Below are 27,883 nucleotides of genomic sequence, written 5' to 3'. Positions count from 1 at the left end.
AGGGACTCTGACCGCAAATGCAAATGCAAATGAAAATGTTTCAAGTTGAGAAAGTAACCAACACAAAAACCGCATCCACACACACACATACACAAGCAAACATCCATGCAAACTTTGTGGGTAATTTACTGTAAGCCTTTGCATGTTTTATAACACTTCTTTAACAATTCAAGTAGCAAAGTCAAATTGTGAATCGTGTATATTTTTTGAATGTAACCGCTGTTTTGTGGCGCCATCTATACAAAATGGTGTGCAATGCATTAAATATAAGTGTGACCAAGTTCGCATTTAGCTGATTAACTATCATATTTGTAACTGCTTTTTACTTTTTTAATTTAGAAAAATCATCACAAAATTGTCGTCAACAGAGAGTGAACTACATAATTGAACGTAAAGAACACGCTGGAACACGAAGGATGTAGTAAATGTACTTCAATTTTGTAGAGTGTATAAAAATACTAAGTCCACAACAGGGCCATAAAAATACCGCACGCTGAAGCCAAACATACCACGACGGACGCTTCCTATTGGAATTTTCGCGGCACTCAGTCTGAGGCCGAAGCTTGTTCCTGACGCGCGTTTTGCGAGCCGCGGCGTTTAAAACGCCTTTTTCCGTTTCATTCTGCTCCACACACACATTTGGCGGTGACAAATATATATACATATATGCAATATTAATCGAAATAAAAAAATAAAAAAATCAAAACGACACTTATTTACAAGTTTTAACGAACTTTGATTTATTTACTAAGAAGTTTATAATAAAGTGTGCAATGATAATAACTGAATAAAAGTGGAATACGTTGAAAACGCATCTATAGCAATGGGCAAAGCCCAAAATAAAAACCTTTTATTTCAATTTTATAAATTTAATTTAAATACTTAAATATCGTACGTGAAATCGACAATAATTTCAACATAAATTTACAACTAAGCCAACTACAATAACGACAAAGTGAAATTTGTGCAATAACTTAGATAATTTCTATAAGAAATTAATAAGCTAAAAATATAAAAAAAATTTCAATTAATAATTATGTAGATAGTAAAGAAAATTATTAAAATATAAAAAACCAAAAAAAAAAAAACAATTATACAGCCGCAGTAAAACGCAAGAGTAAAATAAAAAGAAAAACATAATAGAAACCTTCGCCATTTTGTAGACCAACTTACAAATACCAATACTACAATAAAAGCAGAGAGCTGACGACACCAACACACAAAGGCAACACACCAGCAAACACCAATACCACGCCGTGCCTGCGTGTGGGAGCGTCTGTGTGTGTGTGTGTGTGTGTATAATGGAGCCTGCATAATACGATGTGAGACCTTGAATTAGAACGGAAAACAAGCAAAATACATCAACAATAAGAGCAGCAACAACAACAACAACAACAGTTTGCCGCCAACTTGACAACAACAACTAGAAGACACCCACCAACAATAAAAGAAGAAGAAAAAAGAAAGAAATCAGTTCGCAGCAACTGATTTAAAGTCTAAGGCAGAGACAGCAGCAGCCCACCTGAAATTCAGACTCCCCACAAGCCCCACATTCCCCCAAAAACACCTGCTAATCGACTATTTTGTTGTTGTCCAAGGAACACCCACGCAAGCGCATGTCCAAGCCAAACAAAAACAACAACAACAACAAGAACAACAAGAACAATAGCATCAGTAGAGTTCCCAGAAATAAGTTCGTGTGGATTTTTGGTCGTTGCGTGAAACGCAAAATATTTTTGGCCATGGAAACGCCGTCAGTGTGGAGAAAAACGCGTCGTCAGGGACAAACTGAAGCATCAACTGTAACAGCATCAGCAACTGCAACAACAGCAGCCGCAGCAACAATGGCAACTGCTAGCATGCGAAGAGCGAGGATAACCATAACAACATCAGGAGCAGCAGCATCAGCAGCAAAAGGATTAATCAGCTCATGGTCACACTTACTTGTTGTTGTTGCTGTTGCAATTCTGGTCAATTGCCTCGTCTGTCAAGGTGAGTGTAGCACACCAATAAAAACTTATATATGTGTGTGTGTGTGTGTGTGTGGGTGTGAATGAACACTTTTACTCTCTTTCAATAAAAGTGAGTCGGCAAATTTGTCGCTCAGTTTATAATTTAGATATGACTTCAGCACTTGAAGTACCAAGCAAATGTACTCAAAAAATCATTACCAATAAATCGTAAAACTCAAGTCGGCTTATTTGGCAGTCGCTTTTGGACAAGGTCTTAGCTACGACTTCAATTGTGGCCGAAGCACAATTGAATCTCAACAAGTGCGAGCCTCTACAAAATGTATCTCAACTTGGCTGTAGTCTTAATAAAAGTAATTATTTGCACTTCGCAAAACTGATGCGTCATTTCCATAGCTATAAAATTTCGATTTAATAGTGTTCGGTTTTTGTTATTCAAACAAAAGAAAAAACAAGCATCACTTCCCATCATCAACTATTCCTTATATTCCAGCTCCCAATCATTAACAACGAAGCACAACTCATTTGGTTAGTGTGCTAACAACTAAACGATTAGCACAGGGTTTGCCTTATCAGACTATTCGAGAACGATATACTCTATCCATTAGTATTAGTTAGTTATTTGACTAAGAACTAAATGTTAAGTGACTCAACTATTTCATTTTATGCGTTTAATTTGTTGCAATTGTGAGTTGTTTGTTTTGATCTTATCAATGTTGCACATTTAGATACTATACATCTTACAACAAAATTATTTATTTAAAAACCGACAAAACTTTGATCGTGCTAACAGCTTCGATGTTATTGTCAATTGCCTCGGCTGTCAATATGACGTTATTGTAAATTTATTTGTGAATGCATTTTGTTGTCACTTCAATTATATATTTAATTTATTCGGATATTTTTGTTACATACAAATGGGAACTCACTCAAGTACAGAGCAAGGCAAAGTTAATTTAATCAATAATATTAATTACATACATTTTCATAGATTAAATATAGAAAACACATTTTTTATAATGCAATTATGTAATATACATTTTTGCGGCTAAAAGAGAGTAAAAAGTATATTTATTGTCATTCGATTAATATAAAAGATGAATATAGAAAAAGATTAGACAATCTTTCTTAAACCAAAAAGATTTTTATCCTAGATTGATTGTTCGTATGGCAGTTACAGGCGAATCTGTTCCAAATTTCATCAGGATGATTAAATGATAGGATAGGCGAACAGACGGACATGGCTATATCGACTTGGCACTGATGCTGATCAGGAATATATATAATTTTTGAGCATGCGTTACAAACAAACAGCACAAAATTATTATACTCTCTGCAGGGTATAAGACTAATGACTAATGATCATGTGATTAAAATGGCTTTATTCAATTTTACTTACATATGTGTGCATACATACATATACATATACACATTCGTACATACATATATATACAGAAGTACAAACATACATAAGTAATTGTCTGGCAATAAGTTTAGCCAAATGCGCTAAAATATGCCGCTAGTTGTAGTTAAGCAATTTACCAACCGTTTGAAATTGCTTGTAACTTGGCTTAATGAGCGAAACAAAGACACATCTGGGGAAAGAAAGACACATTGCATGCTTGCTGATCTCTCCCAACAGTCATCAGTCACTTAATTAACGCAACAATCAACGTTCGACAATCATCCAAAATATAATTTATTGTGTATATAAGCCTCTTACCTCTTACTGCCAACGTTAGTTGGCTGATTGGTGTTTTGGCCTTATGCGCATTTAGCATTTATGAGTACAATTTAAAAATGCGAGTTTTTAAATCAAAGAATAGCCATTGTTTTGCATATTACACAAAATACATGGCTTTGGCCGCTTAATTATCATAATTAGCCCGGCCAACAGAGGCGGACGGCAGAGAATGGCTTTTGGTTCATTGAACCGTTGACACCGACGCTTCGGTCACGCAATTGGTCAGCAGCAAACGACGGAAAATACAAAAATGATAATAAAAGCCACACTTTTTTACACAGCAAGCATTTTAACTTTCTCATCCATTTAGTCACGCATTGAATTAGAGATTTACGATTGCATGAGGCATAAATGCATTTCCAGCTATCTGCTTGAATTTGCATACACAATTATGCAAATGGTCAGCTCATATTGAATTCAACTGGAAAATTTCACAAAGCTGTTTAAATAAATATTAAAGATTTGTTAAAAAAAAATCCAATCTTTGTAAATGTATAAAACTTTCAAAAGCATTTTTAAGATTATAATTAACTCACTGAAATTATTATAACAACTTTGATTTCTCTGTCAATATAGCATGTTTAAGCCTTTTTACATATAGTTAACTGGCTTGCAGCTGCATTTACTAATTATTATAAGAAGCTTGGCTTAAAAATTCAACTTTTGGGTTGCTTTTGATTGGCTCTAAAGTTTCACGAGGGAAACGAGATCTTTCTTTAAATTCTTCATTGTGCCTCGGTTGCCACACCAATTAATATGTCAACATAATGAGCCGCATTTGATCGCGAAATATTTCGATTTGTTAGCCAGTCTTGAAGTTTTTGGCAATATATTTGCGTTGCAAATAATAATTATGGCCAGGAATTACTCTTCGCGTTCGCATTATGCTAAACACTGGGATAAGACATTAGAAAGGCCACTGAACCGCAGCAAACTAAATCATTCATATCGCCGCCTCTGACGTGCTGGGAGTGTAAATGCCTGGCATTATTAAGCGTACTGCCAAAATAAAAAAAAACAACGAATGGTGTAATGTGAAAACCGGTTGACGCTGACTTCTCATACTTGGCCAACAGTTCCCATACACACACACAGACACCTTCTGCAGACTTGGCCTAAAAGTTACACATCAAGAGCTGGCTGCGAGTGGAGCAAACAGAAAACATAAATGACTCGGCAGCCCACATGCCGGTTACGTAACACAAGACTTTTGAGAGAAAAAAAAAAGAAACGAAAAAAGGCCAACTACATAAAAAACTCAAACTATTAAAAACGAAATGCACAAGCGCAGTCGCAGTCGCAGTCGCTGTTGCGGTAACTGGTGTTGTTGTTGTTGTTGTTGGTTTTGTAGTTGTTGTCGTCGTTGAACTCAATTCCATTGGCAAGCAGCCGCTCGTCTTGGCGGCTAATTAACATGCCACAAATATGAGTGGCAAATATCGACAACAAAAGCAAGTAAGAATGCTCTAGTCGAGAGTGCTCGGTTAGAAGATACCCTGAACGCAAGTCATTATCTATCAGTAGTCGAACATGTTTAAGATGTGCAGTCGATATCGATATTCGTGGAATGAGGAAAGTTATCGATAAAATGAAAGAAACTTGAATTGCGAGAAATCACATTCGAAATTTAAAGTCTCTTGTTTAATAGTCTCTTAGACTTCTATACGATATGCCCTCATTCTTCTCCAACTTCAACTAAGACAAAATATAGAATATTAAATGTGAAATACGTTTACCATCTTAAATTGGAGTCTTCTTACTTAAAGCAAACTCTTTAAATTAGCTTAAGGTTTTAGACTAGATGAATAAATAAATATACGTTATCGTGGTCATATCCGATTGATTTTGACACTTTGCGTCAAGTAGGATGTCTCCAAACTGAGAGACTTGATTGCATAGAAGCAGAAGCACAGACAAACTTACTTAGAGCAACTCATTTAGTTTGTGGAACGACAAAAGTGAGGTACTCTTTGCAAGGGTATCAAAATGAAAGTGTGTCTGGCCAGGCACAAAAGTGCGTGCAAAGCATTACAAATGCGCTTGCAATTGATTTCAGAGCCAAAACCGCACAATGCGAGCTGTGTTTATTGAATGACAATATTGAGCAGGCCTGTCAATTGATGTGTCATGTGGTGGCCGACAGAGTGTGACTGTTATAAATTGATTATTTTGAATTTTAGAAATATTGTTGTCATCCTTGAATTGTTTAATTGAGCAAAACTTTCAAATCTAAGTTGCGTCAGCAAGCTGCAACTATTGGGAAATCTGTGTGTTAGATAACTGTGACAAAATCTAACTTTAAATTTTAATTAAAAATGTTGACCCTCTGCTTCAAATCTGCGTATCTTATATCAATTTTAATAAAGTCCATCTATATATAAATTAAAGTTTATTTGCGTATGTACATTCGGTATGATATTATGTATTATAATGATTTTACTTGAGTACTTCAATCCCAGATAAAAAATTGATGATTGTTGTTAATTTGTTAATTGACGTTATGTGATAAGCCTCGAAGGAATCAAGAATATGAAGCTAGCAAGAAATTTGAGCCGTTCTTAAAGTGTCTCAAAGCATTTTCGAATAGACAGCATATCTTTAGGCTGGGACCAAAAATGTGTTTGCTCTGTTGGACTACTTGCACTGCCTGCATCTAAAAGAAAGACTACTTGCACAACATTTACAGCTTATGAATTCGCTGTAACTATAGTTACATAATTGCATTCAATTCATATCATATAAAAAAAAACGAATCATTTTTCAGCAAATCAGTGTTTAATGCTAATTGGCTGGTTCGAATAGCACATAAGTTGGCCAGACAATGGAACTGGTTTGCTTATTATTTTCGAGCTGTACCATATACCATAATAAATATCTATATATGTATTACATGCAGATGTGTTGTAAGATTGATTGCCATTCAATTGGTTGCAGTGGTCGTTGTTATGGGCAGGGAACGAGTCACGTTGTTGAAGTGCAGACTGATGTGTGATGTTTATATCATGTGGCTAACATGATTTTGGGATATGGCCAAGCCTTGATTGTGAATTGGCGACAAGTGTGCTGACAAGCTTATCGCGTATTTGCAGTCAACAGAGTTTAGCAAACGATGGTCGTTAAACTAAGCGCACAAGTTGCCAAGCAGTTTGCAATTTAATCTAATTCGCACCAGCAACACACAGCAGGAGTCAAAGCGAGGAGGGGTAAGAGACAGACAGAGAGAGAGAGAGAAGTGAGAGAGAGAGAGAGAGAGTGAGTATATCACTTTTCACGTGTGTAGTTCTAATGCCGCGCAGATTGTCGAGCAATTTGCAGAGATTAAATTAGCTGAAGCGTGCGCTGCCAAGCAAGAAGCAATCCCTGCCGTTTTATTCGCGTTGTTATTGTTGTTCCTCATTCGGTTGTTGTTACTGTTGTTGTTACGATTGTTGCTGGCCGTAAAGGCTCCATGCCGGTAGCTGTGGTTGCATACAGAGAAACCACCACCAAACGAAGCTGCTGCGGCAGCATGCGGAACTGAGACGGCGATGTCTGCGCAACATTCTGTGTGGGTGTCAATGCGCCACGCCCCTGCCCTCAGTCTCACTAGTGCCCGGCTCAGCTGTTGTCCTGCCCCCCTCTGTGATGTTGCCACGCTAAATTTCTAATCTGTACACTCCGTACACTGTACGATATACGAATTGTGTATAGCTTTCCAGCTAACCAGCTACCCAGCCAACTGCTGCTGCTGCTGCAGCGAACCCGAGCAGCGACTCCCCGTCGACCACATTGGAACTTTGTGTACATATTTGAGTTTCATTTCGTTTGTGGTTTGGTGTTTTTGTTCTTGTTTTTGTTTTTGTTTTTTTGGGCAACATGAAGTCATAAAATTGAAATAAATATAAAGGCGAACAGCGAGCTGGGCTCACTTCCCACTGAGCGGTAACGCCCCCTTCTCTGGCACAAGTGGGGGCGGTGGGAGCGATAGAGTATCGTGTCGCTTACAAATCTCCCACGATTGTTGGCTTACCGGGCAGCAATTGAAGACAAAACACCCGAAGGGAAAAAATTATTTTCTTTGGGGTGTCAAAGATTAAATACTGTTGCACAGTTTAGAAATCTGATCTTACAGTTTGAATATTGGATTTTCAATATCTTCATCGTTTACGAACGGAAAGATACAATTATGCGAACGGACGGATCCTTACAGCAGTACATTTTGGTATTGACAAAACGAATGCGTTCTATTGATTTACATATTATGGCAGCCATATGAACCAATCCAGATTTTACTGACTTTTATAAGATGATGATGCTATGGCAGCCATATGAACCAATCCAGATTTTACAGACTTTTATATGATGATATTATGTCGATGGCAAACTATTTTGTCCTTAAAATTGAAATGCTTACACACGGGAAGTTTCCTCTTACAATGCTGTAAAACCCTTTTTACCTATATTTATATATGAATGAAAATAAATATGATAAACTGGAAAAAACTAGTTCATACAGAAAACCACAATGCCAACTCGGTTTCATTTTTGGGAACACTCAGAAGGGTTTCTGCGAAAGAATATTTAATAATCTTAATTAATATGAAATTGATATGCCAATTAAAAAATTAACAATTTGTAGAATTATTTGAGAGGCAAATCAGATTGAATTAGAAAAAGGTGATATGTGACTTCAAAGTATCTGTTTGACTGCAATAAAAGCTTTTGAATTCCTTCTTTTAATTCTGCGGAATTGTTTAGCTTATAAAACTACAACATGAGTTTGAGAAGTTTTAATTTATAAAAGGTTAATAATTTATTTTAGCTAAATAATGTTAATCATAATTAATTATATTTATTTAGCTAAGCAAAATTCGAATTATAATACTAATAATGGTTAAAAATATCATAACAAGTGTAGGTTCTTGAACCGTTTATAAGAAGCCGTCTTCGCCTAAAACAATTATGGACTTATAATTAATGATATCTGAGAGTTCTGCGACTGTAAATGATTGTTGCTCTAAGTGAAGCGAAATGGCAATTCAAATAAATGCCCAGACGCCTTTCAACAATCAGCCGTGGCGACAGTTGAGTTACCCCATTCATCGATCAATGGCACCGAAAAGATGCTGCCCCTAATCCAACCCAACCCAACCCATCGCAACCCAACCCATCCGATTCCATTTGATTGTATTCATTAGCCGCTTTTCCTTTTGCCTTGTTTGTGTACGCGAGTCCAGCCTTCTTTTCCGCGTTTTCCTATTTATTTATCATCATTTATTTCAGCGTTGTCGCTTCGCTTCTTTGGCAAGTCTTAAAGCCAGTGCCCCCTCACGCAAAGGAAAAGAAGTCCGAAAATTGTCGCTGTCAGATTACGGTGCAATATTGCTTCCAGTTGCCGTATCCTGCTGCCTTTCCGCCCAAAATTCATGCCATCGTCGACCCCCTTTTCTTTTTTTTTTTTGTTTGGCTTTGACACAAGCAACAATTTACTCGGTTTCAGGTTAAAGTCATATCGTTAGCATTAACGCTTTTTGATTTTTATTGAGTCAGCTAAATTTTATTCGATTTGCCATCCATACACATACACAACACACAAACACACACAACACAGACACACACATTGAAGCATACAGCACGCATCCCTCGTGATATAAGGGAGTACACAGCATAGACAACAACATTTCTGGGGGAGGAATATTTTCGAGCTTTAATGATGTTGGGCGACCAACCAACCAATGAACCCGCCGGCTTCCCAGGCATTTGGACTGTGGGATTTGGGGTATGGGGTGCATAAGGGCAACCTGCTTGCCGAGAGTCTATTTGGGGAAGTAAATGAAAATTTGATTTGGAATTTCGTGCGTTGTGTGTGCGACGTGCATGCGGAACCACAACCAGAACCAGAAACAGAAGCAGAGCAGAACCCCTGTTGACGATAATGTTGATGACGACGTCAAAGTCGAAGATGGGCATGTGATAAAATAAATTACGGGCAGATTAGTGCGAATTTAATTATCATTTGTTCCTTTGATGTTGCGACGAGTAAATAAATAGAATAAATACCAAGCACGGACGATTATATTAAGCAGCAACCGTTGCGGCATTTATAACCTCATTATCTCGGCCCTATCCTGTCTTCGAGCTAATTGCAATAAATCTCTCTGAAATATCCTGTGAAATAACTACCTGCGTTACAGTGTTGCCTACTTTCAGGGTCCTGTGCATACCTTCTATCCCAAGTAATTCCCAAGTGGTTCTAGCAGTGTGGCCATGGTAGTTCAGTTGCCGAGCTGAGAAAAGCATACTTACCTGGCGTAGAGGTTAACCGTGATCACTAAGGCGGTTCCTCCGGAGTGAGGCTCGGTCATTGCACATTCGGCTGAGTTGACCTCTGCGATTATTCCTAATGTGAATAACTCGTGCGTGTAATTTTTGGTAGCCGGGAATGGCGTTCGCGCCGTCCCGACATTTAATAATACATCTTACTCAACTAAAATTAAACAGTCCTCCAATGCACTATTTATTGTATTAATAACATTTTTGTGCTATACTTTTATACCACATCTTTGCTAGCAGCAGCAGAGAAGAAGACAGCTTTTGTATTGTGTTGTCCCCAGCACAAATGATGCTGACATTGTATTTAGGGCTTCAAATCGGCTTAATTTTCGTGACATTTTTTTGGTTGCCAGTGGTTACGGCTTTTAGGCTGTTGCTCTCTCTCTCTCTCTCTCTCTCTCTGTCTGTCTCTTGTAGTTATTGCCTGACTGACGACTCGTCGTCGTCGTCCTTTTGATGATTACTACAACCAGATGAGAATTACTATTGTGCAGCCGGAGAGGGATGCGCTCGGATTTGTGTATGATGCGCGGAGCCAACCCTTTGGAAGAGAGTAGCGCCTTTGAATAATGTTTTCCAGGCACAAGGGCCAGGATCGATGGTGCGTATTCAGCAGCAGCAGCCCTTTCAGTAGTGGTGCGTGCTGATACCCATGGTTACCAGTTCATTTATAGGGCTTATGCTGTCTGCATAAATGCAAATGTTTAAGGCTATTGCTATAGATACCGGGTGCAGCGTTCCCAATATTCAGGACTAACTGCTCTTAAGCATGATTAGCTTTTTTATTGCTAAAAAAAGAAGATGAACACACATCCCCTGTTAAATGTTGTTGTTTCGCTTTAAATTTCATTTGAAATGTGGGTCACAACACACCGTCGCCGTCGCCGTCGGTGTCTCAATCGAGTAGCCAAATAAAAAGCCATTCCTTGCCTGGCAACGACATCTTTATCTGTCGCGGCAAATCTTATCGCACTAAATGAAGAGAAATATCGGCAGACAGCCGCAGTCAAACACTCAGCCAGTCGGGCAGAAAGATAGACATGTCCATTGAACTATTATTTGCTTGGCATGCAGTCCACTGCCTCGGCTCCTGTCACCACTGTCAATGCCCATCCGTTCACAGCAGCCACCAAAACATTATTAACAACAACAACTACAAGAAGAGCAGATGGAGGACAGCCTTAGGCTCAGTTGCCAGCTCTTTATGAGCATCTCATCGGGTATCGGCTACATCAACATCAACAACCTCATCCACATCAGCGTCAACGTGCTCGTCATCACTTTGTATAAATATCCTCGAGCACGTATATTTCGTGGAGACACGTGCTGCATGTTTGCGGGCCGGTCCAAATCTTCAGAGATTAATGCACGCATTAGTAGATTTAATGCATATTACGTTGAGCGCACGTCCTTGTCCCACCTCCCTCCCTGCCCGGCTCTGCCCGGCCCTGCCCTGCCCTTCTATTGCTATTTGTATTGGTGTTGCTATTGGCGTCGCCTTGGCTGTCATCATTGCCTTTGTCGTCGATACAATTGAGACATTCTGGGGAATACCCGGGCATTATTTGTTCAGCTACCCCTGTGTGCCAAGTATGAAGTGGCATGAGTGACTGTGCCGCAACATGCTGCAACAACAACTTGCTAACGAGCAAAAAAACATTCGCACTGAAATTGTAACTAATTCATTTTGTTGCATTCAAGTTTGCTTTATCAATTATTATTGCGAAGGCTGCTTAATTTCAATTAAATTGCCGACTTGAAATTTTATTGCTTTTGCTACTTAATATTTAATTATATTTTGCTATGTAAATAATAATTTTGATGTCCTCCAGAAATCTGCTGTTTTTCATATTTCATGGTGTTCAATCAATTTACGAATAATATTTAATATTAAAATAAATTTGTTTATGTATATATTGGTATTTTTTTTCTTCAATATTTAAAAGTCAGTATGTAGACTTCATATGTCGTTCTCATTAAGATTATTTGTAGATACTGTTCTGGCAGAGAGCAAAGCAAGTTTTCTGGTTGTCCAAATAAAAGATTGCAGCTTTTTGAGACACTCAGAAGTCAACTACAAATTAGCTTTGCCTTCCGCTTTTGAGCTGAGATTGCTTGCATGCAGCTCCAAATGTTTGGTTAGATATCCCCGGGCATGTGTTCACTCTCTCTTCAATTTAGCATCGAATTTCAATATATTTCATGGTTTTCAATCATTTTCTTGGCAAAGTCACAGCGGGGTAGCAACAACTCCCCAAGGACCTGTCAAGAGTATTGCAAACAGAGTTGGAAGCTGCCAAGTCCATCATCAGCAGCAGCATCATCATCTTCATCATCATCATCATCATCATCATCATCATCATCATCATCATCATTATCATCATTATCAGCATTATCAACGTCAGCATAATATTCATACCCATTCCCAGAAGCAGTCATCATTATTCAAAGCAAATGCTAGCCAGTCGAGGTAAGAATCGTGGAGTCCTGGGAACTAAATTGTACAGCCAACTGAGACTGAAACTCAAAACTTTATGCATCGTGCACATTCTGTGTGACAAAGTTTTTGGGTGAAGCAGATTAATTTGTAAGGAAGCTGACGCTCTTTGTTTTTGCCCAGCATATTTCTAGAGTCTTGGGATTACGAATGCGGCAACTGCAGCACAACTGTATTCCCTTTGATAGGTGCAACATGAAAGTTAATTCGTTTTTTGCCAAAGTTTTAGATGAATTAAAAAGCCATTTCAAACTCTAGTTTATGTCTTCTTCCTCTCCTTCCAGCTGCGGGACGTGCTCCACCGGAGCCCTATTTTGGCCGCTACATTGGACAGTTTACGAACTTTGCGCATGGCATCAAGGTGGGCAAACTCAATGGATTCGCTACTGGTCAAACAATAAAGGAAACATTTTAAAAATTTCTCACTATTCTAGGGTTCCATCTATGCGGTGGATGAGTCAACGCTGTTTGTTAAATCCTTTGCGTACGACGGCACCGGACCGGATGCCTTCTTCTGGGTGGGCAAAACGGCGAGACCATCGCCCGATGGCTATATTATACCCTATCCGGAGGAATACAAAGGACCGTATGTATCAATATATATTATATTTTACTACTGCGAATTATATTTTATATATATATATATATAGATATGTATTGCTTGAATTTCTTGGGCGGCATTTTTGGATGCCGGCTACTCGAGCGCAACGGCCCATTTCCTTACACTTGAAGTGTTCATGTGTGTGTGTGTGTGTGTGTGTGTTTGGGTGTGCGTGCGTGCTATGTATCCTTGCAGATTTTACGTTACGCACGCTTGACAATGAAACCACTTTTAAAAATTAAAAAACATTTTTCATCTTGGTTGCCATTTGCGAAGTCGCTTCGTGCCGTTCGTTTAATGCTTTATTGTTGCTGCTGTTGTTGGTGTTGTTGGTGTTGTTAATGTTGTTGTTGTTGCTGTTGTCGCTTCGTTGCCTCCTAATGCGAAAAACTCATTTATTTCTTTACGTTAGATCTGCGGTCATACGTATATATTGTGCTACTATGTATGTGAGTGTGTGTGTGTGTGGCACAGCAATGTAAAGCACAGCATGCTGCGGTGGCAAAACAGCCCACAAACAACAGCAAACAATGAAAGCCACAGCAACATGTGTATACGGGAGAAAGAGACACAGAAAACGAGCATAAGAATGAGAGAGAGAGAGAGAGATTTGTGAATTGTAGCCACATTCTAGTTGTATTTACTTTAAGTCGTCAGCAGCACAAGGTTAAGACGCACTACTCTGAATTTTATTTACCTTGCTTTCTTGTGAACTGGCATCTTGGTCTTTCCCTAATGCTGCTCCTCCTCCTCCTCCTGCACCTGTACCTGCCTCATGCCTCGTGCTCATTCTGTTCCAGCTATGTCCACACATGACGGCCACTTGAGCACACTAAGTCGCGCTGAGCCAGCTGCTAGCGTCGCGTCTCGATGCGTTGCATGCAACGCACACAATTTGACGTCATTTGACTGATTAGGCATTAGGCATTAGGCATTCAAATGCAACTCGTAACGCATTTTAATCCTTATCCTTATCATTTTCATGATCATTGTCATTAAACCAAGCCGCATTGCGAGCCGCTAATCGCATGCCAAGGTTAGACTAGAGTGCCACATTCAGATCCACAGCCACGGCCACTTGTCACTGACATTTTGTCATGTCCCTGAGATATGTTTAAGACCTGTCAAGATTTGTGTTTCCCATTGAATCTTTTTGAATGCCTGCGCAGTGCAAAAATGTCACGTTTAGCCACCAAAAAATAATAGCAACAACAAATATGGAACACATATGCAAAAAGTCGATTTACAAAAAAGAAAAAACAAGTTCATTTTTTTGACAGGTGCTGAAAGTAAAGAGTGTTTTTCGGCTATATTTGCTAAAGGCACAAACTTACAGCAACATTTCCTAGGAACAATCGCTGAGTATTTTGAAAATGATTATAAAGTTTACGAGCACATTAACTAAAGGGCGAAATTTATATTCGTTTTGGAAACAAAATTTACAACAACGATCCAATTTAACAAATGCTTTCCATAGAAACACTCATTAGAAGTAAAATTCTGTGGTGCTGGACTCCCATTTATTATTCGGCTAACAAAATGTTTCAAAAGTGCTTAAGTAATTAAACTTGGTTTGCAGTCTGTTATTGATATTCACGATTTTTCAGTTCATTGAAATGTGAATATCGCTTAAGAATGGATTATTTAAATATACGAACAAATTTACAAAATCATACGAAAAACCAAAATGACAATAAATCAACAAAATTTCGAATGTTTTTTTTGGCTGGATTCAAATAAGTTTCAAGTTCGCTGCACGCTCAAGCTTAGATTGTATCCAAAAATGCTTCTTCTTTTTTTTGGACGTCCTTTGAAATGCTTTTCCGATACGTTTTATGCATGCTTTTTATCCCCTTGCTCTGTGCACTTGCCACGCGGTTTCTCGCTTGAAAAACCTTTGCGAAAGTTGTTCATGTTGATGTTGACGTTGCTGCCTGATGACGTGTACATGAAGAAGTGCACACACACACACACACACACACACATACATACATGTCAAGCCATGCCAGTTGAAAATGGAAATACGGTACCCACACCCCCATAAACCCCACTCTACACATACCCCATACCCCATTCCATTGCCAGCTTCATATTGTAATCGACTTTAATGCGTTTCATTGTTGATGCCACGTGCCAAGCTTTATTAGTTCAATGTATAACACTGCCATGCCTCATCCTCATAGTGTATGTGTGTGTGTGTGCGTGAGTATGTATACGGGGTGGCGGACTGGAGTCGCTGCCCGGAACGAGAAGCGTCGCGCCAACGCTTGCACGCTTTTACGCTTTCAGACACAGACACACACACACACACATTACCCATGCCACAATAAGCCGCATGCCAGATGCACCTTCCTCTGGGTTGGCGTGTTGGCGGATTGGCAGGTGGGCCTAAATGATTGCTGATATTATGTGGCTTCGCGGCTAAGTGCTAACCATAGCATACATTTGGGCGAAATAATTGAGCGCATTTATTGTGTCTAATGACTTCGATGCATGTTTCAGTTTGATTTTTATTTGGATACATAAAGTGCATGTACATGTTGGGGCACCACTAATTGATAAATGCACTTGATTGACAAAATCTGGGTGGCAACTGTGCCATCCAGCATTTGTAATAGCAGCTGACAGCCTTAGCGACTTGAACGTTGAGCGCCCGTCAATCAGCTTTAATTATATATATATAACACAGCGTTTAGCTGAAGGGCTGCTGACGCTGCTGCTGGCGTCACTGCTGGCGTCGCTGCTCATTTCTTTTTAATGTTCACGCTCGCTTTGTCCCGCTGTGTGTGCTGTGTGTGTGTCACAATGGATGCATCGAGCATAAGTAATTAAATTAGAATTTTTTGAGAATCATGAAAGCGGCAGCAACGCTGTGCTGATTAACGCCCCATTGCCATGACGACGATGTCCCATTGCCCCGTTGCCCCGTTGGTCCGTTGTCTGTTGCTCATTTGCATTTCGAGCAACGTTTTACAATGCACAAAGCCAACTACTCCTGTTAACAGCATACACCATCCATCCACCATCCAGCATCCAGCACCCAGCACCCACCCCCAACTCAATACTGTTGCTGATACTGATTTATGCTGATCTCATTAAAATGTGTTGCATGCAAAGTGGAAAAACGAAGTTTTTTTCTTTCCAGTTTAGTTTAGCATGCCCATTGTCAAGTGAGTTAATGAGTGAGCAGGCGGCAGCCATCCAATCTCACAGCCCATCATCATTCATTGTGTTCATGTTAATCAACGTTGACAACGCAGCCGCAACAGGCGAAAAGCCTTTTTGCTCCTGCTGCTGCCAGCCTTCAACTCAATTAAGCGACAAAAAAATAAAAATAAAAAATGTTGTTCAGCTCCGACACCGACAGCAAACACAATGAGTGGCAGACGCCTCAAGTAGTTGCGCCTGTTGCTGGCACTTTTTCGGTTTGAGTTTTCAAAAAGTCGAAATTCCCGCAGATATCCTGCAGCCGTAACAACAAAGTGCTTAATGCACAGATCAAAAATTACATAATTTCTCAGAATACATAAACTGATAAATGATAAAATTTCTCATTTCAACAGGAAAATATCTATATCTATTTGAAGACTAGCATCCCAGTTGTACTATATTTTTGTCATATCAAAATAATTTGCTTAAAAGCGATTTTACTGCCCCATTTTGTAGAGTTACTTTCAAATCCGTTGTCTAATATTTTTTTGTTATGGGATTGACAAAAAGTTTAAGATAAAGTTTGTCAATATTGCAAAAGATACAAAAATATCATAAAATATTAAATGTGAATAGTATTTTTCTCAATTTTATACGTTTGTAACGTTTAGCTTTGCCAACTACTAAAGTTTAAACAAGAGATTTTCAATGGCAACATCACATTTAGTTATTACTTGGCATATTTGGGCATGAGATTTTTGGATAGAGCCCATGTAACAGCTAACAACCTGATCTTGGTTTCAAAATTACCATATTTTGGTAAAAACTCAACAGATTTTCAATCATAAATAAATAATTTAAGAGCATTTTCTAAAGTTCCAAAATGCGGAATGAGTTATAAGACAAGACACAGGGTATACACTTCGACTGTAATAAGTCCATATGTACGAGTTTCCCCTTGCTGCGTGACTAATGCAGCATGCTTCGAAGCCCGCCCTTACAACATATTTTATATTTTCATATAAATTTAATTGAGTGGTCGTTGCCCGGGACTCATCTGGCGCTGTTGCTGCTGATGACTTAGATGGGGCGCAAAAATTAAATATTCATTATAATTTTTGGAAATACATGGCTATGCACCAGCACATACTCGTATGTATATAAAGTGAATATATTTATAAATATATGTATTTTTTGTGGGTTGATTGAGCTTTACTCTGTTTCTGTCATTTGTCGCTTGGCGTGTGTTATTTCTCTGCTGAGTTGGCTCGTTTTGTTGCCTAGTTTCTGGGCCGGGCGCAATTGTTGTGCGCTTTTGCGAGGCAAGCAAATCTGAAATGCCAGTCAGCTAGCAAAAAAGAAACGCATTGAGCTAAAATTTGATAGACTAACGCAACAAGTTGTTTCAGCCTTGTTCCTCGTGTTGTTGTCATATTCAACGGAAATTGTGCACGCAGCCAAGTCAATAACTAGCTATAGTGATTGACACACTGAACTTTGGCACTGTTCTGTTGCTGTTGCTGTTGCTTTTGCTTTTGCTGCTGGGGCTTTGGTTTCTGATTTTGGATTCAGTGTTTGCTGCAGGCCAGTAGACAAATAAACAAGAGGAGGACAGCACACTCGTCAGGCTTTCAAACTAATTGGGGGGAAGAGTGTCTGTGTGTATGTTTGTGTATGTTTGTGTGTGTGTGTGTCTGTGTGCTCGTCTGTAACAACAACGAAAACAAACAACAATAAGAAAATCGATAGATGCTTATGGATTTGTGTGCTGAGTGCATCAATGTATCTGAATCTCAAGCCCATACACAGCAAGCAGCAGAAGCTCATCAAATCAAATATAACACAATACATACAAACGTATTTGCAATGGGAAAACCGAACTCAAAGGCAAACAACAAACCGAAGTGGGTGAGAAAGTGAAGGAGGACAGCGACTGACAGCCTGACGAAATCAAAATGAATGTATCTTACAGATACACGGATACAGACACAGACACAGATACAGATACGTACAGATTCGTACAGATTCGTTGTGCTGCTGTTGACACAGAAGCATTCAATTTATTTTGGTCTCATTAAAGGTCAACCTGCAAAACTCGGACGTCCTTCCTTAAGGGTGTAAATTAAGTGCTTAGCCATGTCCAATGTCTAATGTCGCTTGTGGCCTGACAAACACTTGTTACACAACAGTCAGTTCTGCTTGACTGATTGACGCATACACATACAAAACACACACACACACCCACACACACACACATCCCTTAACAATGTACTCCACCAAACACACCCTCAAGTTTTTATGTCAGTTGGCGAATGCTGATTACTTACATATATTTTGCCTTCTGATTATCATCGGAGAACTCAATGTCTCTTGGGATTGATATACGCGTACTTCGACGTCAAGTTGTTTATGATTATTGAAAGAGTTTAAGCACTGTGAAAAGCCTTAAGCATTTTACGATTGTGCACACTCAGCCACAATACTTTGGTTAATCAACTGAAGCCCAAATTCCGAGAAAGAACTGATTTTTATGGCAGATACATAGTTGTAATCATGTAGTGAATGAGATATTACTTTCTTTTCACGTTAGTTGGCATAGTTAAAGACTGGAATTGAGGCATGCCCAACTCAACATACCCTTTGAAAACATTTAAGCAAACTTTTTGCATTAAACTTTTGCCGTGCAATCTCAACTTTAAGCAAACAGCGATGTTGAAAAATTCACTCAACATAGCCAAACTGTAGTCTGCGTGCTGATTTTTTAATTTTAAAGTGGGTTCCTTATTACAAAGTGCAAGACCAGAAGCGTAAATTGACTTAACAGCAGAGATATAGATATATATATATATATAAGCTGAACTCCAATTGCATTCATGCATGAAATTAATAAATTAAATTCTCAACAATTCGCAATCATAATAATATCATACAAATTAAAGCAGCTTGGAGAGAGAAAACTTTTAACATACAAAGTGGGTTTTTACTATTCAATACATATATAATCTGTGTAAAATGATATCAAACAAAATATTTATACAAGCAAGTGGATTTTTTTATTTAGCCCATTCTATAGTTGGTAATGTTCATGTGAGAAAAGAACTCATCGAAAACTTTCAATATATATTATTTTAAAAGACGACCAATTAAAAAAAAAAACAAAGGCAGTTTAAATATGTAGTAAATTTTTTCCTTTGGTAATTTTGAAATTCCAACTAATTATATGTGAAAATTCTATTCTAATTGGTGCATTTTAAAGCGATTATGAATAATTCAATTCAATTTGAAGTTTTCATTAATGAGATTCACATTCAGATATTCCACAACTGCCACAACATTAAAAGCTGTACACATGAAAAGCATCGCTGCACACAAATGCTCATATATTTATATATATATATATATATATATATATGTAATACGGTGCTAGGTACAAGCATTACATATACTCTTATGAGGGGGGTGCGGGGGGACGTGTGACATGCCACGCATCGTTGCATTAGCAATAAATCTTCGTCAGAGCCAAAAAAAATTATGCAAGCGCAAAAAATAAACCGAAATAAGGAATGCTTCAGTCAAAATATGATACACTGTAACATAATTACACTAAATCAAATAAACACATTTTGGACTCCAAACAATTATTGAAAATTAGATAACATAAATCAGTTAATCAGGTCAAAAATATATTCAGGCTACTTGCAAATATATTATTTATAATGGTAAATTAAAATGTGCCACTTTTGACCCAATTTCACTTATAACACTGTAATTAACTGAATTTAATTTACGATAGATACTTCTGTACATAAATATAGCTACGTATATCGATGCTGCTATTAAATTTTTAGAGTCTTGCGCTCGAAAAAAATTTATTGTTTTAAAATTCAACTTAATAATACTATTTTTGGCAAATGGGTTTGCTTATTAAAATTACAAGCATAAATTGGCGATTGTGTTTTTGTTCAGATAAAATTGCAGTCACTACAAGGGTGATGGGGGTGAAAACATTTTCAAATGGGCTGAGAGACACGCCAACATATTATTCATGGTTGAAACTGTGTCATCTTCTGGCTGGTTACACTTTAATTTTAATGACACTGCAACTACAAGCCGTCGTCAATATTGACAGTGCAAATTGGAGGCGTGCTCTGTTGACCAGTGCTCTGTTGGATCGAAGTTGGGCCTCGAGGCCAGATGGCTTGACGACCTTCTGTCCGACAGGGACACTGAGTTGTGGGCATAGGAGCAGCGGCAGCAGCGGGATTTTTAATAAGCGCCGTTTACACTGTATAGACATGGATACACAAGGATGAGATGGATGAGATGGAATAGGATTGATGCAGTTCTTGGGATTTTTAAGGACTTAAATGCTGCATTAGGCAGACACACAACGCACCCACACTATGTCTACTATCTATAATGTTTTCTCTTGTCATGTCTCCCGCAGTGATCCGCCCATTCTGCAGGCGCACAACAATACGGACATCATACTGCGCTTACCCATGGGCAAAAGGATTAAGGACATTCGATGGCTGTCGGTGTGGTGCAGACGCTTTACGGTAAGTCTTTCCATTTTGATGCTTCTGCTGCTGCTGCTGCTGCTGTCTCTGCTGATTTTCTTGGTTGCTCAAAGCGGCACGCGCCGTTTCAAACAGATTTATGTGTGTATTTAGTGAAGACCAAAACCATTTTGTAATTACATTTTTGTAATTTAACTGCACTTGGGCTAAAGTTTTCTTTTTTTTTCTTTTTTTTTTGGCATTATGCTATTTTGTGGAAAATGAAAAGATTTTGTTTTATTTATTTTTGGCTTGGATGTGGGTCAGTTTTGTCAGGCCAAGTGGAGGCAAAGTTTGTTTTCATTAGAATTGTCTTTTTTTTTTTAGATTTTTAATTACATTTCTACATAGACAAATGCGCATCCGAGAGCTTCACAGCAGCCGGACCGCACCCCATTTCAAGGAGAGCTCAACTCCTCAAAATTTTGCAGTACATACACACAAGGCTGAACTCCGCCTGCTTCGCGCGGAAGCAAGCTGAAAATTACTTTGTTTAAGTTGAGCAAAAACACAAAAAAAAAAAAAATGCATCTACTTTTTGTAAAATTGAACTGCAAAAATGTTATCACAACTCTACCAGCGAACATAATGCTGAAGAGGAGAGTTGGTTGTGGGTTTTGGGGTAGGGCTTGAAGTGGGCGTTGGGTGGAGCTGTGGCAGCCAAAGATGGCCGCCATAGTAAAATAAATTACAGCAGACATTTTTGATTAACTCAAGTGGTTGCATATACACACACATATAAATACACAAACACAGACACAACACGCACACTCCCCTCCACACACACACACGCACAGCGAAGAATTATACAGGGTGTCGAGCTGTTACTGTTACTATTACATTTGCGAGTGCGTGCGTGTGTGTGTGTGTATATGTATGTGCTTGGGTGTGTTTGTGTTACGCACGCTCTCTGTTTCTCCGCTTCCATTGACTGACAGTCAAAAAATATCTTGGGGGCTGACACACACACACAGACACACACACACACACTGACATACACAAACACACTCGCACAAGCAGTCCAGATTGGGGGTATGTTTGTCTGTGTGTGAGTGTTGTTTTATGGAGTTCTGCGCGCGCACGCTTATTTTTTGGGGGCCTCACAATCCCGTTAGCCTGCTTATATATATATAAGACTCCTATATACAAATGTTTTGGCTTACAACAACAGTGAGAAGCAAGCTGAAACGTATTTCGACCTGCCAAATACACTATTTATTTATAAAAAATAAAAGATTTACCTGTTTGTATTGATATTATTATTCTTGTTATAGTTTCAAATATTATTTAATAATATTTCTGTTGAATTGCACAAGCTTCGATATTATATTGTTACAATTCATATTGTTTTCTTTAATTGCAGGTCGATTTTGGAGAGGTTTTTATACCACCTGGCATAGATGTGCCCAAGCCACGTGTGTTGCCAGAATTTAGGCGACTGGCCCATGGACTACGCTCCAGTAACATTAGCGTATTGGACGCAAAAACATTCTATATGTAAGCGCATGAACAAAATCGAACAATGTTTAACTTACTTATATACATAAATATGTATGTAACTATAATTGTGTAGACCCAATCTGCATTACGATGGCGCTGGACCCGATGCCTATTTTTGGGTGGGCAATGGCAGCGAGCCAAATATCATGGGCATTAAGGTTGGTACCACTTTTAAATATTATTTAGTTCCCGATTCTGAGTATTCTAAGGAAAACATTTTCTAGGAATTTGTTTTGTAGTACTTAGAACTCGCTACTTTTCCACTTTACACTGTGCATGAAATACCCAATTGTAGCTTTGCACATTTTATAGGAAGCAAATCTATAACCAACGACATTTTCACATTCAAAAAAGCAAAAAATCAACCAAATCATTTATCTCTCATAGCAAGAATCGGTCAAAATATGACTTCTTATAAGAAAATCTTTTGTGCTTACCAAGATATTTAAACCAAGTTCTTCAGTTACGTGAGTTATTACGATTAAGCACACTTTGACAAAGAATCAACGACATCGAAGCGTTATATCATATAATACCGAAAGCTATTATTATATTACAATAATATAAAAATCACTTTGGTCTACAATTTCCAATTATTACATTAAAGCTAGTTTCCAATCCAAAATGAACGAATAAATTCGTTACATTTGCCATTCATTTGTATGATTATCAACTTACTCTTAATCGAAAGGTAACCAAAAAGATTTGAAAAAGTTGTCAGCTTATTTTATCTAAAGAAATCAAGAGACTTATATAGTTAAATATGATTAGGTTTGATTTTAAAAATAATTAAAACTGCAATTCCATTCTCCATTCTCTACGCATTTAAGTGTTATACTGATTATTATTATTATTATGAATTTTAGGTGCCCAATGAGGTTGGCTCGTTGGATCCGCTGCGTGGCTATCAGGGCGAGGATATTGAGATTCAACTGCCCGGCAGCCTGACCGTCTACGATATCGACTGGTTGGCCGTGTGGTGTGTGGAATATAGGCACAACTTTGGACATGTTTTCATACCCAAGGACCTCGATGTGCCGCCTGCATTGGGCCAAACGAAGATCACGGTAAGTGATGTCAAAAAGCTGCATCTCAATTAATACCCACAAATTCACACACGAACAAACACACACACACACACACGAACACCTGTACTTAACCATATGCTCATTCCCACATAACTCATAATTGTATATCTCTTTAACCGATATGCGCCGCATTAGCCTTCATGGTGGTATACACCCGTAAGTACTAGAGTCCCGGCCTCATGCATGCTGCATCTTCCAATCGGTTGCACGCCAACTTATCCCTAATCTCTGTTCATTACAGACGACAACGACACCTCGGCCCGTTTACTCCAATTGCCGTGAGATCCTGCCCAACAGACTGCAGGTCAAGTGGGAGCTGCAGGGTGAATATCTGCAGATCGAACTGTTCGGCCGCATCACCGAGGATCAGTATATGGCCTTCGGTCTGTCCGGCGCCAATGGACGTCCCCAAATGGCACAATCCGATGTTGTGGTTGCTTTTTACGATACGAACGCGCGCGTTTTTCGTGCCGAGGACTATTTCATCTCGGATCTATCGCAGTGCGATGGCCAACGTGGTGTGTGTCCCGATGAGCGCATCGGAGCACGCAATGATGTTATTGTGGGTGGGTAGACAACAATGAACAAGTTTATTTTCACAAATAATACTATCTCTATCTATATCTCCGCACTGCAGTCAGCGGTGACAGGAAGAACGGTGTCACCAGCATTCGGTATAAGCGTCTGTTGCAAACCAATGAGGCCATCTATGACATGCCCATTCCCATTGATCGCGAGGTATCTATCATCGCTGCCGTGGGACCACTCAACGCACGCAAGGAGGCCAACGCACACGCACACACCACCAGCGATCACAATCCCGATGACATACGCATCAATTTCTCAGACCGCGTGAGTACAATCGGTAGAAACAAATTTCAACGAGCTGATCTCACGTTGGGGCCAATTACAGAATGATCATGTGTGCAAGAGCTCGCTGTATGATGTCAAGGATGAAAGCGGTCCCAAGGCGTGGCCGACACGCAAGATTGTTGGCGAACACAAGTTCCGGGCCAGCATTGGACCCACAGGCGGCAAGCGGGGATATACGGCGATTACGGGCGTACCTTCGTGGGGCATTGCTTGGTACATTAACGATCTTCTCATACCGGAAATAACTGTGGAGCGCGGTTTGACATATGAGTTCTTAGTCGAGGGCGGTAACGATCCTTCCCAGCCGGCCAGGTATGTCGTACAACTATATGTGTGATAATCAGAACATGTACTTAATTTGCATCTTCTGGCAGTTATCATCCAATATACATTACCGATTCGCCGGAGGGCGGTCTGGGTCAAAAGACTGGCCTAGAGGCGCGCAAGCAGAAGGCCTATGCGGGAGTTGAATACGACGAAGATGGCAATGCCATACCCACGGCCGGTGAGTTTCATATCTATATATATATATCGATCTATTCATGACTGACATCCTAAGCCATTAATGCGTTAAATAAATCAAAAGCTTCCCTTTATGGCTGACGAAGTAATTTTGCTAATCTTTTGTATGCAACTCTTTTGTTATTCATCCGATTCAAACTCTTTTTCAAAGATCTGAAACGTGTTTCAACTTTATTTAGTGATTAAGGTCTTGTGGGCAACAGGTTTATTGCCATATTTGCATAGCAATATGAAGCGGTACTTCAGAATACTCTGAGATACTTTGAGAAAAGTGAAAAGCTAAAAATCAACGTAGACCATGAAAACCATACAAAGGGCGCATTCAGTTAGCTGTTGGGTTTTAAGATTGCTTTTCTTTTTGTTTGCCAGTGGGGCGCTATTGTGAATGGAAGCATCGCACTGTGGACCGCTCGTCAGAGATTGAGACCTTCGAGGAATATAAGGACACGCTGATCTTCCAATGCGAGGATGGGGAACCGGGCTACATGAATTGGACGGTGCCAATGAATGCACCCAACACACTCTATTATCAGGTGAGCCACTTAACACCTCAACACCTAAGTAGGAAAATAAGCTAATGTTGCCCACTTCAATTGCAGTGCTTCACACACAACAATCTTGGCTGGCGGATCAATGTGGTGGATGCTGGCGCAAGTGCCGCATCTGAAGGCAAAGGACTCTATTCGCTGCTCTGTTACATGATATTGTCAGTTTTTAGCCTGGTTGTAAGGCGGCCTAGATTGCTTGCCTGATAGTCAGATAGTCGTTAAACTGACGCTTTGTGCATGTTCCGAGATCTCCAACGGACAAGGCAGTTGTTTGTTGGAGCATATCTTGCAAGACACTTTACATATCCCAAGCCATGTTGAAGTCTTTTTTAACAAGTTTTCTAAACGAATTTATAATTTCATATCACATATAAATATCACACATCATAAATATCAACGAGTTGTACGAACACAACGTGTTGTTTGTTGGAGATTCTTGGAACACCAAAGGGATAGAGAGGCATTTGTATAAGAACAACAACCAGGCTAATATCATCTGAAAGACATATCTTCATAATAATAATTTTTAAGATGTAAAACTGTTGAAACTATTGTGTGCGTGTGTGAGTGCTTACTGTAGTTCGTATCTACGATTACAACTGTAGTCCAGTAGGCCAGTTGATTAGGAATGCGCAGCAAGAACTCTTTGTATATTTACGTGTATGGAATTCTACTTTTTTACCGTGTATGAAATAGGCATACGAAACTTACTTATACATTTACATTTTACATTTAAATTTACAGTGAAATTGTAATTTTTCTAGCAACAACTACTAATTAAACACACATACATTGTACATATATATATATATAGATATAGATATATATCTCTATACATATATAGATGCGGTTCTATGTAAATGTAAGCCGACAATAAACAATAAACGCGACACGATGACAATAAATAAATGTGCGCAAAACAAAAGAAAACAAAACAAGAGAAAATAATTTGTTGAGCCGAAACTTGAGCTCAAATAATATTGTACAATAAGAAAAATATTTATGGAATAAGAAATTGGTAACGAGATATGACAATAAAAGGCATATATCTATGTAAATCGAATGAGTAACACGATACAATAAATAAATTTACACATTTTAAATGTACTACAAAAACTAAGAGAGAAAAAAAACCAACAATACCAATACATTCTTTAATAATGGAAGCAAGTTATTTTATTATTGCTACTGACTACTGTGGTGCTTCATGTAACAATAACAATATTATATTGGGAATGTTAAGGAGTAAGGAGTAAAGGATTCCAACTTTTTGTTATCAAATGTTTTTTCTTGTAACTTTTGAACTCTTTGCATAATTGATGTTTTTCTTTTTATAAATACATTTATATACATAACTTTTGTTCTTTGCCGTTAACTATGATAAGACAATAAATAAATCAAAAATACAAAACAAAATACACCTAATATTTGTGACAATAATCAAATGTCAAAAATTAAAGATACTTTGTACTACTTATAAAAAATAAAACTCACTTGCGAATTGTTTTGAATGGAAAATATAAGAAAATATTGAATTTAAGTAATGTTTGTACTTTATACCTTTTGGTAGTTGTACGCACAAGTTGGGCAAGGTTTTGATATATATTAAAAAGAAAGAAAAAAATATCTAAAATAAATATACTATATACATATACATATATAAATTGTATATACTAAATATAAAGACGTACACATTTGAAAGCATAATAAGATGAATTTTTCTAGCTCTTGAACAATACTTAGAACATATATTATTCTTAAGTACTTATCAATTTGTTAAGTTTCTGTTGTGTGACTTTCTTTAAGCCAGTTAACTTTTTATTTTTGTTTTTTGTTTTGTTTTTTTGTAAGCTATAAATGATTTAAACTAAATGTGAACGAACAGCAAACAGAGAATTCATCGGCACAACAGAGAGCCATCAGAATATTAGAGATTTTTATAACAACATTTGAGATTTACGTATATACAGAGGTATAGGCTTACGACCTGGGGCTCGATTGAGTTTTGTAAGGCAATTTGAATATTTGTATAAATTTTTTTGCAACTAAGCGCACAAGAGTCCAAGCACACCAGTTTATAAATACATTTTTCGTATTGCGTATTGTATTGAATTAAACTACATAATAATAAATACATAAATACAATACATACATATATATATATATATATATTTATATATACATATGAATTGCAATGAATAATCCAAATGCATAAATACATACAATACATACATAAATATATATACATATATATATATTTATATAAATGAATTTTCATGTCGATTATAAATTATGCAGCACTTCTGTACTTAAGTAAAATTAGATAGCAAACATTTTTCTGCAAAAATATCAAACCAAATCTTTCATTAACTTGCATTCAAATCTCCCAACTTAATTAAATAAGAAGTAAGCACTTAAAATTCATAAGTATATATGCATGCAAGAACTACTCCATTTTAAAAGCGTTAATACGAGTCAGACAATAATATGAACACATATTGTAAATCCATCAAGTGGAA

At 38.2% G+C, this 27,883-nt stretch overlaps 1 protein-coding gene and 1 non-coding gene across 2 annotated transcripts; both read left to right on the top strand.

Annotated features, from left to right (window-relative positions):
• The first annotated feature begins 1,844 nt into the window (after positions 1 to 1,844).
• On the top strand, positions 1,845 to 26,127 carry LOC6567425 (protein Skeletor, isoforms B/C). The gene is made up of 14 exons (XM_032740147.2): positions 1,845 to 1,992; positions 12,808 to 12,884; positions 12,958 to 13,109; positions 20,722 to 20,833; positions 22,197 to 22,330; positions 22,407 to 22,491; positions 23,200 to 23,400; positions 23,557 to 23,577; positions 23,663 to 23,987; positions 24,059 to 24,273; positions 24,335 to 24,606; positions 24,669 to 24,799; positions 25,186 to 25,349; positions 25,416 to 26,127. The coding sequence occupies exons 1-14, from the start codon at positions 1,845 to 1,847 to the stop codon at positions 25,566 to 25,568; spliced, it is 2,190 nt and encodes a 729-aa protein (XP_032596038.2). The 3' UTR covers positions 25,569 to 26,127.
• LOC6571736 lies at positions 9,992 to 10,157 on the top strand. Its single transcript, XR_047265.2, has one exon. It is a non-coding gene; the product is annotated as a U1 spliceosomal RNA (small nuclear RNA).
• Positions 26,128 to 27,883: the final 1,756 nt, after the last annotated feature.

This window comes from Drosophila grimshawi, unplaced genomic scaffold (assembly GCF_018153295.1).
Source record: "Drosophila grimshawi isolate 15287-2541.00 unplaced genomic scaffold, ASM1815329v1 contig_311, whole genome shotgun sequence".
In the NCBI taxonomy this organism is placed as follows: Eukaryota; Metazoa; Arthropoda; class Insecta; order Diptera; family Drosophilidae; genus Drosophila; species Drosophila grimshawi.
This window is presented reverse-complemented; position numbering and strand designations above follow the sequence as displayed.

Excerpts from the sequence above, each read along its gene's own strand:
- LOC6567425 (XM_032740147.2), top strand. The coding sequence starts at position 1,845 with ATGGCAACTGCTAGCATGCGAAGAGCGAGGATAACCATAACAACATCA. Across the intron at positions 1,993-12,807 it reads CAATTGCCTCGTCTGTCAAG|CTGCGGGACGTGCTCCACCG; the intron begins GTGAGTGTAGCA and ends CTCTCCTTCCAG. Across the intron at positions 20,834-22,196 it reads TGTGGTGCAGACGCTTTACG|GTCGATTTTGGAGAGGTTTT; the intron begins GTAAGTCTTTCC and ends CTTTAATTGCAG.